The sequence below is a fragment of the Anastrepha obliqua genome, chromosome 5 (assembly GCF_027943255.1).
Source record: "Anastrepha obliqua isolate idAnaObli1 chromosome 5, idAnaObli1_1.0, whole genome shotgun sequence".
Classification (NCBI taxonomy): Eukaryota; Metazoa; Arthropoda; class Insecta; order Diptera; family Tephritidae; genus Anastrepha; species Anastrepha obliqua.
In genome coordinates this window covers 70174136-70187178 of record NC_072896.1, presented here as the reverse complement: position 1 = coordinate 70187178, position 13043 = coordinate 70174136, and the positions used below count along the sequence as shown (strand labels likewise).

Sequence of the window (13043 nt, the reverse complement as noted above, 5' to 3'; positions counted from 1 at the left end):
GAGGTGACTTGAATAATGTAATTGAAACATAAATGGAGGGATCTACAGTTTTATGCCAACTCCGAATGACAAATGTATTTTTATGAGGAGATGGAGATTTGCCATTGTTTGTCGATGGGCTACCGAGGGGCAAAATATCTTTTGGTCTACCTATAATATCTTCTATCTATTTCTTTTCTTTCCCACACTTTGAACCCGTGCACTTCCGAATAGTAAAGGGTTTTCCAATAACAGGTGTTATTTTGAATAGCGATAGAGATGATTAACGATTTTTTATGGCCGGAATTGGATGGTATTGATCTGGATAACGTTTATTTTCAACAAGACGGTGCTACGTGCCACACAAGCAACGAAACCATTGATCTTTTACGGGAAAAGTTTCCGGACCGTGTTGTCTCTCGAAGAAGTGATCGCAATTGGCCACCGAGATCTTGTGAGTGAACACCTTGGGACTTTTTTCTTTGGAACCACGTGAAAGAGAAGGTCTACACAAATAGCCCAGGGTCGATTCAAGACCTCAAAGATGGAATTCGTGAAGCTATCGAGGACATAGGGCAGCCACTTTGCAATTCGGTTATGGAAAATTTCATGAAAAGGATATTGTCCTGTAAGCGTAGTCGTGGTGGTCATTGGCCTGATGTTATTTTGCACTATTAATATACCGTCCTCTTTATAATGAAATAAACATCCGATCATTTATATTAAAAAATAACATTTTTCTTTGAATATCAAAATAACACTTCTTATTGGAAAGGCCTTTAGGTAGTCACGCATCAACCCTTTCGACTACGGCGGCCACCGTCATAGTCCGAGAAGTAACCGTTCTCAAGATGACGATTTTGCCATTATCGTCAATTACTTTTTGCATTATAGTATCAAATCAAATATTCTTAAGAATATGTTACAGTTGGCGCGATTAGTTCTCTTGATATTAAAAATAATAACACATGGGCTGAAAATACCCAAACTTAACAAAGACTTTATGCATCAACGTAATTTCCGTCAAGAACAATCCTACTTTTGTAGAACGATTTATCTTTTGCCTCAAAATAGCCCACAGTTTCAGCGAACGAAATTTCTTATCGGCGAGCATTTGTTTAGGTTTGCGAACAACCAGTAGTCGCTAGGAACCAAATCTGGCGAGCAAACGCGGCACCCACTTCGAACAGAGCTTTCCCATAGTCAAATGTTTAAGCAATATAAAGCCAGAAAGTTCTTTTGATATCTTTACGATATCAGCTAACTCACGAAATTTCACTTTTCGGTAATTTTTGTGGATTTTTTTGATGTTTTCTGGTGTTACCGCCCCATTTGGGCATCTACTGTACAGTAAACCATATTTTTATTGTTGTTTTTGATGAAGCGGAGCCCCCATAACACTTTTCAAGTTATTCCTCCGCTTGAGCCGTATTTTATCATCAAAAAGTAATGTAAAATCAAAACATTAATTTATTTTAGATTCATTGTTTTGAAAATAACAAAAGTATCGTCTCTCTTAGCACAATAACTCACGAACTATGAATAGAACATCATGAGCTTCGAACAGCCGTCTTTTTAAGGTTAGTACTGAAGGACGAACTGAAAGAAAGGTGAATGCAGTAAAACTAGTGTCATCTATATGTTAGGCCCGGGGACCTCCTCCTCCTATTTGTGGTGTGCGTCTTGATGTTGTTCCACAAATGGAGGGGCCTACAGTTTCAAGCCGACTCCGAATGGCAGATATTTTTATGAGGAGCTTTTTCATGGCAGAAATACACTCGGAGGTTTGCCATTGCCTGCCTAGGGGCGACCGCTATTAGAAAAATGTTTTTATCAATTTTGGTTTCACCGAGATTCGAACCAACGTTCTCTTTGTGAATTCCGAATGGTAAGCGCCAACACATTCGGCTACGTCAGCCGAGTACGCTATGCATATTTACAATTAAAACTATTTTATTTAATTATATTTTCAGCTTAACTGATGCGAGTACACACCAGCACTTGTCAAAACACACTTTGGAAAAACCCCTAGCAGTGCCACTTGAAACATTCAGTGAAAAACGTGTAGGAGATTTATGGGTGCGTTCGCGAAATGAGAAATTTTCCTCGTATAATTTTCTAATTAAATTCAAATAACGAAGTTTTCGATTAATTTGCTCCTATTATTAATTTCAAAAGGCAACTACAGTGCAGTCGCGATAATTCAAACCAATTAAAAAGAGCCTTGTACGATATAGCGAATTTTTTCAGCTTAAAAAGTGAGTGTGATTCGCTATGCAATACAGGTTGCAGCATAATTTTTTGCAGTTAATATTCATATTATGTGCAAAATAATTTAATTTTTTTTTTGAAAAGGGTCATTCAACTGGTTAATCTCCTTACTTATGTGTATGTATTGCATGCATTTCAATGGATGTTTTACATTTATTGAAATTTAAAAATAAAAGTTTTTAGTGAGCAAGGCACTTTGCTTACCATATCGATAACTTGCTCAGCTGTTCATATTTCTAATCCTGGGCACTTCTAGTGTTGTCAGATACCAACTGACGTTTCCATTGGAAAGTTTGACATATTTTATCATAAATGCAAAATTCGTCTCGGCTAAAAAATTGAATTATTCCGTAAACATTTTCGTGCGATTATTTTCCGCAATTTGCGACTGGATTTTACGAGAGTGGAATGCATTGGTGAATTCAAATCATTACGTGCCGCATATTCGTATTCGTTTGTCAAACTAACGTCTATTGTTGTTGTATTTAAATCTTTGCTTTTTAAATATCATATACTAAGAATAAGTACATTTTCGTTTAAACGCACTTGAACAAGGAAGCCGAAAACATTGGAGGGAATACAAAAATAAATCTTTTTTATGTTAAATTGATAATTCTTAAGTTTTTTCAACAATTCAAGTGCAAAATTAGTTTAGTAATGAGCTTTTTAAGATTTTTATGCAAATGCCAAAGAGATAATGATATCTTGAAATAACGGTATTAATTGAATTTGAATTTGAATTTGAAAAGGTCGAGCCAAGGAGCACCAGGTGATTTGGTGGCTCCTAAAACACTCAGGCTAAAAAGCCCATTGTATTTAAAGCTCTGGAAAGGGGGTAGATAGTCAAGGAGGGAGGGAGAAAAGTATCAGAGATAGGAAAGAATAGAGACAGAGATAGAGATAGTTAGTCCTGTGAGAATTTTCCAGATTCTTTGGCAAATCTGTAAATATCCTCCAGTTTTAGAGAACGAATATTACCCATTCCCATGACATCGGAACCCAATACCCGTAGTCGCGCTCTAGCAAAGGCAGGACACTCACAGAGAAAGTGCTCAGTGCTATCCGCCTCCTCCAAGCATGACAGGCATACCGGGTCCTCGATGATTCCAATGGTGGTCATATGCTGACCCCATGGGTTGTGTCCTGTAATGATGCCGACCATCAACCGAATGTCTTTCCTTCTAAGTTTTAGTAGAAAGTTTGACAGTTTTCTGTTCGGACTTGTCACAAAACACTTTGCAGTTCTGCAGCGTTCTAGACCGGACCATCGCTCTTTATGTAGATTGCCTACATAATTGTTGATCCAGTTCTTGATTCCTGCGGGACTGATTCCGATTATTGGCTCTGGCCCCTGTGGGGGCACCGCTGATCCACGGTTGGCCAATTCGTCGGCAATTTCGTTTCCTTGAACACCGGAGTGTCCCGGAACCCATATAAGTACAAGCCTGTTTTGTCTTGCGACAGAATTAAGCTTCTTCTTACATTCTTGAACAATCTTTGAGGTTTGCTTCGCGTTCTCCAGGGCCTTCAATGCAGCTTGACTGTCACTGAAGACTCCAATCTGTTTCCCGCTCCATCTCCTCTCGATTATCCATTCGGCTACTTTTAGGATGGCAAAAACTTCTGTTTGGAAAACAGTTGCCATTCCCCCCATAGCGTAGTGATACTTATTACTATCGTTTAAGTACCATCCGGCTCCAGACCCTATTTCAGTCTTGGACCCATCGGTAAAGAAAATATCCGTCAAACCTCCCTGCATGCCTCCTGGATTGCTCCATTGCTCACGCAATGGAAATCTGACATCAAATTTCCTTCCGAATGAAACTGTGGGTATCAGGTCATCTTTAGGTGCCAAAAACAGTGGACACTGCTCTGACAGCAACTTAAAGATTTCTCTGTGTCCCGAAGTTCCATCTTCGTGCCAGAGACCATATTTATGGAGTCTGCACATTGCTTTTATTGCTTCCTGTTGTATCTTAAGATCCAGGGGGAGCAAATCGAGCATAGCATTTAGGGCATCTCCAGAGGTTGTACTCATGGCACCCGTGATGCATAAACATACACTTCTTTGCAGCCTGTATAGTTCCCGGATTGTGGACTTAACCATGCTCCGTCGCCACCAGACCACAGAAGCGTAAGTGATGATTGGTCTGATAAGTGCCGTGTATATCCATAGGACCACAGCAGGTTTCAGACCCCAAGTTTTGCCAAAGGCTCTACGGCATTGCTGAAAAATCTTCAATGCACGATTCACCTTCAGTGAAACGTGTGTCTCCCAAGTCAGCTTCTTATCCAAAATTACTCCTAGATATTTAACTTCGTTGGAAAGACCAAGTGTCACACCTTTCAGTGTTGGAAGACTGAGTCCATCCAATTTCCGTTTTCTCGTAAACAAGACTATGGTTGTTTTGTTCGGATTAACGGAAAGACCTTGTCTCATGCACCAATCATCGATTTTGTCAAGAATCCTCTGCACTTTCGTGCAAAGCCTCCTTAAGGATTTATCCGATGTTAGCGCACAGACGTCGTCCGCATATGCTTGGACATGAAAGCCGAGTTCCTGCATCTCCACTAATAGGGAGTCTACGACGAAGCACCACAGCAGCGGAGAAAGTACACCCCCTTGGGGACATCCTTGCTTGGCCCTGACTGTGATTTGCTCGTCATCGCTCCCACCAGCGGTTAACAGCCTCTCAGAGAGCATGGAGTATATCCATTTTATAATGGCTTGATTAACTCCGTGTCGTTCGGCAGAAGAACATATCGAGCCGAAAGTGGCATTATCAAAAGCCCCCTCAATGTCCACGAACACGCCCATTGTGTATTCGTCAGCTTCCAGCCCAGCTTCAATCTTGCTAACAAGATCGTGTAAGGCTGATTCACATGATTTTCCACTCTGGTAAGCGTGTTGATTTCTACTAAGTGGACTTCTCGGCAATACCCCCACTCGAATATGTTTCTCCACCACTCGTTCCAGACTTTCCAACATGAACGATGTCAAACTGATTGGTCTAAAACTTTTTGCTAGGGAATAGTCATCTTTTCCTGGTTTCGGAATAAATACTACTCTTACGCGTCGCCATTGGGATGGTATATAACCAAATGCAAGACAGGCTGTGAAGATCCTTTTCAGGGCCTCAATCAGCCTGTCTCCTCCTTTTTTAAGCATTACTGGATATATTCCGTCAGGTCCAGGGGACTTAAAGTTTTCAAAGGAAGATAAGGAAAACCTTATCGATTCCCTTGTCACTATCCGACTAGCAATATACCAGCTGTACCTAGAGGTTCCACCATTGCCACCGTTGTTGTTCATGCCACTCTCACCTTCAGAGAGAGTTCTACTACGGTATTAATTAATAATATCTTAAAGGTTCAAGTCAACCTGTACCATAAGGAGGGCTATTCAAATCAAGAGAAGGCATAATTTATGGCGTGAATGCAGGCCTACGAAAAGCAATAAAACTGACTAATCGGCAAGTAAACCAAATTAAAGAGAACACAGAAAAAAAATTAATAATTAAGTTTTTTTAAATAACTTACTAATTAAAAAATTATTTTGAGTAATGAGAGTCTTTGTCCTTTACGTATTCCATTGCTTCTCTGCTTGCATTTCTTGTCTGTAACTTAAATTATATTTCTTGGCGGTGATTTTTTATTCGAAGAGAACAATTGAAAGTTATGAAATATATTTTGAAAAAATGTTTTTTTTTTTTTGATTTTCTCGATAAAACAAATTTTCGAATTTTTGGCTTCTTTACTAATGGTATTTAGAAATTCATGGCTACCATAATGAATAAATATTAAAAGAAGAACTACTTCAAAATATTTAAAACCAAAAATACTCTTATTTCAACGTGTCAAGAAAGTATCCGCACATACATGAAAAGGATGTTTCAAAAGTGACGCCTAGATGCCAGTAATGAATAATTCCTAGATATACAGAACTCCTTCTTTATGCCATCTTTAACATTTGGCAAGTAGACAATTCTGTACATATTGCAAAATTCGTCGAGGATAGAGGTAGGACTGGTAGAAGAAAAACTGAACGTTCTGTTGAGAATATTGCTGCTGTAGCACAAAGTGTTGCTGAACAATCTTCAACTTCGATACCTTAACGTTCTCAACAATTATGCATTGATGAACCGACTGTTTGGGGGATTCTACCTATAGACGTGCTCATAGCAGACTTTAATGATATAATTTTCCACATATGTGTAATTGTTAAGAGCAGTATTTAGAATAAAAAATAATGAAACCTAAAAGAATATACATTTTTGCATGTTTTATTTTAAAATAACATCTAGGCGCGTCCTTTGAAAGGCCCTTTATATATACAATACTTATTATTTTTTTTTTCACTTTTATTGTTTTATTGTTTAGCGAGGGACTGAAAGAGCTATTCAAGTAGAACTTAAGATCCCTTTGAGTAGACGTAAACTTTACATAATAGCAGTTTATTATGCAAAAGTAGTACAGTTTTCAGTTCATATTTCAATTCACGATTGAGAGAGCTACGAAGGACCTTAAATGAAAATATAAATATAAATTCAATATATTTTTATTTTTTTATATAATCCCCCGCAACCTTAACACATTTCTTACAAATATCTTGACATCAGTTTTTCCATTCTCTCTCAAAATATCTTCCCTCCTTCCTGATTGTCCGAAACATATGCGTTTATGCCCGCCTTGAGTTCTTCATGGTCAGAACATTTTTTCTACGAACATATTTTTTTCAAATTTAGCAACAGAAAACAAACACAATCTCATGAGGCGGTCTTCGAAACACGCGCTGTGTGAAGCGGAGCTTACTCCGTCTTTGGGTGTTTGGCCGAGCTCCTCCTTCAATTTGTCTTGAATGTTGTTCCAACATAGAGGGACCTATAGTTTTAAGCTGACTCTGAACGGAGGAGTTTTTTCATAGCAGACATACACTCGGAGGATTGCCATTGCCTGCCGAGGGACGACTGCTATTAGAAAAACTTTTTTCTTCATTTTGGTGTTTCATGCACGGAGACTCGAGCCTACGTACTCCGAACAGTAGTCACGCACCAATCCATTTGGCTACGGCGGCTGCCAATTTCGGTAATTGCTGCTTTAAATTAAGTCTACTTACTTCTACATAGTGTAGAACTCATATTTCACAAAGCTCCAACTACCCAATGATGGTAGATTAAAAAGATTTGCTCAGTAACTGTGGCGAAAAAGAAAATTTTGCCACGTCACAGGGTACTCGGCAACCGAATTCTGCATAATCATTTCATATGTATTCACACACTGGTCCAATCACTCGCTGCACTCACTTATGAGAGATTAAAATGATCATAAAGAATGGTATGCATGGTATTCTGCACGATGTACAGAGTGCAGAGGCGTGGCCAGCATCGCACAGTTAACTGGCTCTCAGCGATTTTGAAGGAATCGGGGCTATCACATTGATTTATTTATGAAAAATTGAGATTGTATTGATACGAAAAAGCATATATACGTACATACGAAAAAAGACAACGCAGCCTTCGTTCATGTTACTTCGTTGCTGTTTGAACAACGACTGATTGGACGAGAGTGTGAATACGTGTGAAATGAGCGGAGTCCCCGATGACCTGGCAGCCGAAGTTACACTCACAATTTTACTTCGTATAGCCAAACCTTGTAATTTATCATCCTTTTTTCGGTTGTCCTTCTGCACAAATGTATCAACTTTTTCCTCATTTTCTTCTGCAGCGGCGGTAACGGAGCCACCTGAGTTAGGGTGATCTTCAATACTCTCCTTCCATCTTTAAACTCACTTCATTACTTTTAAATTGTGGATAATGTGGGTGCAAAATAATCATAATCAGCCACCATTCTTTGCGAGTAGTCTATTGATTTTGTTCTTATTTTGGAGAGAATTCAATCTCAGCGCGGTGTCCGATTTTCTTCAACATTGCCGCGTCAGTCAATACGATGTTCTTTGACTGAGGGTTACCAGATTAAAATTATCCGCCTTACCGGTGAATACATTGAACACTTCTCGTACGCATTGTCGAAAGCTTAGGCTTTCAATCCAAAATTCAGAGTTAATTAAAAAAAGTACACATGGTAACTCGAGAATAATTTATTTTTAAATTGCTAATTTTTATAAATACAAGCACTAGACAAGCACATATGCCTTAAGTTTTTAATAAGAGTTTTTGTCATTAATTACTTCCATTTTCTTTTTAAAGCCCACTTCATCTGCTACTGAGTCCAATATCATGGCATTCTCTGTTCCATATCTTAAGAAACGGCACAGCAGTAGTTGATTGCATGCTTCTTCGCTCAGCATGTCAAGATCGTAGTTTTCCCGCCAATTCGATTGTACCTCCGATACTTTTTCATTATTCCGACCAAGCGCGAATGGGGTGGAGTTTGATGTCTTCAGGAAGTATTGACCGCTGAGGCTGCAAATGTTTTTATTAGAATTATTTAAATTTCTTGGAATGTATATAGTTGACTGATTCGCTACCTTTTGTCAACATAATAACCCATCATGGCATCATTGGAGTTCACATTGCATAAATTCAGAACAAAATAAAGCCAATTTGGACATTGGCTACTCCAGAACTCATGCTTTGAATTGATTGATTCCGCATAAAAGCGTGGCGCGCGGTCGTGGTTGCAGCTACCGGGCTCTAAGTAAAAAGAGAATTACGTTTTAGGTGGGTTGAATGGAATGGGGGCGAAGTATGTGATTCAAAATTGTACTAAATATCAGGTGATGTGAATAGTTTTACAAATTGTGCTAAAATAAAAGATTCCAGATAGTGGTATGACGCGCTCCTTCAGTAGGCTGTGTAGTTTAAGCATCGACATTAAAGAAGAAAATGAAGACTGCTTCCCTGGGGAATGCAAATTTTTCTGTATTCACCGAAGATGGTAAGGTGCCAATTGTGACAAGTGGAGATGGCAATTTCAGGTATTTTCTTTTAAACTGTAGCCAAGGACCTTATGTGGTGTATTCCAAATAAAAACGGAGTTTTTAATACAACATTTCTTCGATGCTCAGTTTTCTACCAACGACGCTCATTCACTGCCATTTGAGATTCAATGTGTTAGAGCACAATTTTATTAGAGTAATGCCAAGAGCCTACTCTCGGGCCAACTTCTATTACTTTACAAAAAATTATTACTCAGTATTTTCAAACACGCCGTTTATCCAACTCATTATTTACTTTTTGCCTTGATGCTTAGCAAATGAGCTGCATCTAAAGGCACAAATCGTCCAGGAAGTGCGAATGCAACAGCGAGCTGGAGAACAATACGAGAAAGTGCACGGCTTCAGTAATGAAATATTTTTATATAAGGGGTTTATATCCTCCATTTTCTGCAGGAGTGTCATAATGCACAAAACAAAAAAAAAAACATTTTTTTTTAGAAAAATGGGCGGAAATGAGCACCAGATTTTCTTTTATGCGATATGTTCATGATAATGTCCTTTACTTTTACTTAGGGAGGCATAAGCCGTATTCGATTCGCCATTTCTCTGCGCGCTTGACGAACAATTTGCATGTGAAAGCAACAACAAAGCTGCATAAAGCTGGTATAACTCACTATATTAAATGCTGCCAACTCTCTTCTCTGATATTCATTACCAATTCATTAAATGTTTCGAAACAAATGGCTTTTTCAGTGTTGCCAACGTATGCTTATTTATACGCATACAGCTATAGTAAATTGAAAATTTTGAAGCCGTTTTTCTCGATATTTTAATTTTTGAATTATGACACTTTTGCAGCAAATGAGGGCTATGTGTAAATTCTTCGAGTTAGTAAGGCTAAAATATTTTTATTCAGTGGCATTGTACGGGGTGTGTTCAAAAAGTATGGCAAAAATAAGAAGCAACGGGCATGCCTGAATTCGCAATCAAAGACTTGTATGTACATATATCACGGGCTAATCTATCGACTCTTCCTTTTCTTTTGGGAACTTCAAACACTGCAAGAAGTTCTTTGTGATTCTTTTAAAATTAGAAAATTCCCCCAAATTTTAGACTTCGGTGTACTACTTATTTAGTGAGGTGACCTAAGACCCACTTTATATCGATTTATTTAACAGGAGAGCATTAACACGGTTATTTCATTTGACGCTTTAGCTCGCATCGATGGGTGAGAATAGATCTCGAGAGCGATGCTGTTTTTTAACTTTGAAGAGGGTTTCTCAGATTAAAGAGTAAACTAATACGAGTACCAGTCGTAGAAGTTTTTTAGTATTACTCTTACTTACTTAAGAGTATACGTTTGCTTTGTAGGAATCTAATAATATCATTGAGGCAACCGGTAGATATCTGCGTCACACATCACGTCACACATCACGCCACATGTCTTTCCGATGTTCATTAAGGCACAATGTTTATTATTGTCGAAAGGCATCATAACTCTTAGAAAGGAATGCGCTAGGTTTTTAACTAAAATTTACCTTAAGTTGGATGTGTGCGCTTCCAGCAAATGCATAAGCGAACAGAGAACCGCAGCATATTTGCTAGGCGAATGAAATAACGAGACACGAAATGATTTCAACTATGCCACTCTGGGTATTACCTTCTCGAAATTTTAGCAAATGAGGCAGCCTTCCTGGCGGACTATTCCTAAATGCTTGTATATGGGATACGGTTACTAAGAGGACACAGCGAAAGAATGTTACGCAAGCAAAAGAAATACTACCATAGCACAGGTCGATAAATTTGGTTGACCGTTGGCAACTAGAACTAAGCTGCAAATTTTTTAATCTAGTCTCATATTAGCTCAAGTAAGTCACGTTTCTACTTTTATGTAACATGATGATATTCTTCTCGTTTAACAGACGATATCTTAGAGACAAATATATATTTTTTACGTTTAAAAATTAATTTAAAAGTGAAAGGGTCGCACAATCAGATACTGAAACCATCAAATATTGAATATGAAAAAAATATTTCATGGTTATATATATGAACTCAAATACAACCAATAGTGGTATTTTCGGACTTTAAAGTTGGAGTTTAGTGAGTCAAAATCTTTGGAAAAATTCTATATCATTCAAAATTTTGTGTCGGCCGTTTTAATCCGTACCATAATTATTACGAGGGAAGTGCTGTAGAGGATGTGCTTGGCACACAACTTACATAGAAAACCGTCATGCAGCATATGTGGCATTGAAAGAAAATATGGATTTTGGGATGTAATTTGAAGTCCAGGCTAATGAAAAATGTGCAAAATATGGAGCAACTAAAGCGTGGTAGTGGCAATAGTCTAGTGATAGAAGAGTTCGAACAAACAGAGTTATCCGGGTTTCCCATTTCTCGGTGTTACTTACCTGCTTCCACTTCACAACCAGGTTGCACATAACCGAAATTTGGATAGAAGTCAATATGACCCATGGGATACATCAGACCACGTCCCATGACATCTGTATGTATAACATCTACAAAATCCGCATCATCTTTGCTCAACCTGCGATCATTTCCAACTGTAATGAACAAAGGTTTCGCCGGATCCAACCCTAAAAGAAAGTAATGCCTGACTCATAGACACTCACTTCATTGGATATTCTCGTATTCTCACCAGTTATGTGGGGTAATTTCTTCGTTAAATAATTCGCCGTTTGACCAGCCACTTGCGCACCTAGGCTAAAGCCGATGACATGTATATCCTCATTTCTCACAATGTCTTGTGATACAAGATTATTAATCAACTGCGCCAGGCAGCGACTAGCCTGAGGAAGATTTTCCACAGCCGAAAAATAGCAAGGCTCGCGCACTAAAGGTCCATAGTCAGATGAGATTACGTAAACATCCTCACGTTGTAGCAGCACTGGTCTGATGTAAGTATTGGGCGCAAAGTCACGATGTCCTGTATATCCGTGGATAAGTATTTTGACTGGTTGGCGTATGGGAAAATCGGTTTGCTTCAAGTTGAGTGGATCCAGTTGCACGGGCTTATCAGCTGTAGCTCTGGAAAATGTGTTAAAATCACTGGAGGTCTTTAGATAATTTTTTTCCAGTTACTTTGCACTCACTTGGTATATAACCAGAAGGTAACATTCTCGTTCGGACAATCACTATTCACAACAAAACAATTTGGATCGAAAATACCCTGTATGGGGTTGGCCCACGTCAGATTTACGTTAACTAGAAATATATTTTATTTATTAATTTGAAATTAAGTGTTTTACCACTATTACTTTTGCTTAATAAAAATGTTAAGAATGCGTTGACAAGACGCATTTTACCGTGAAACAAGAACCGCTAACGAGTGCAGTCGTTTTCGAAATGCCAGGCAGAGTTTGTTGTCTAGTAAGTTATAGGTTCAATACGAGTGTCTTAATTTTTGTAATCTCAAAATTTAAAAGAGAGTTTAGAAATTCAAATGAGTGCGCTCATGTCGAAATACTGTATTTATAAGTAAACTTTCTATCACAAAGTTGCTATACTGCTCTTACTTTCTATTTGTCTGAGTTATCCCCTTGGACTGGTTAAATCTCCCACATGCCAATGATACCCCCAATGGAGAAATTTAAGTAGCTCACTGTCAACTTGATTTCGATACGGATGTCAACGAATTGAAATGCGGGTCTATTGTTGTATTTGTATACTTAGCTAAATATGTATTAAGGTCAGTGTACCAATTAAAGTTCTCAAGGTGTGTGTGAGGTAGCTTTCCACAACCTACCTCACACATTATGTGTCACTTAGACTTCACAGTCGTAGAAAAATGTATGTTAACAACTGTTAACAATAAAATCATACTCTCGAATGAGTAGTAAAGCCAAATTTCTAATTTAAGTAGATGCACTTG

The 13043-nt window shown here is 38.3% G+C and overlaps 1 protein-coding gene across 1 annotated transcript; it reads right to left on the bottom strand.

The window, feature by feature from the left end:
* Nucleotides 1-8377: 8377 nt before the first annotated feature.
* On the bottom strand, nt 8378-12506 carry LOC129248144 (endothelial lipase). The gene is made up of 6 exons (XM_054887588.1): nt 12430-12506; nt 12265-12376; nt 11811-12199; nt 11563-11748; nt 8738-8903; nt 8378-8672 (listed from the first exon to the last, which is right to left on the bottom strand). The coding sequence occupies exons 1-6, from the start codon at nt 12470-12472 to the stop codon at nt 8411-8413; spliced, it is 1158 nt and encodes a 385-aa protein (XP_054743563.1). The 5' UTR covers nt 12473-12506; the 3' UTR covers nt 8378-8410.
* Nucleotides 12507-13043: the final 537 nt, after the last annotated feature.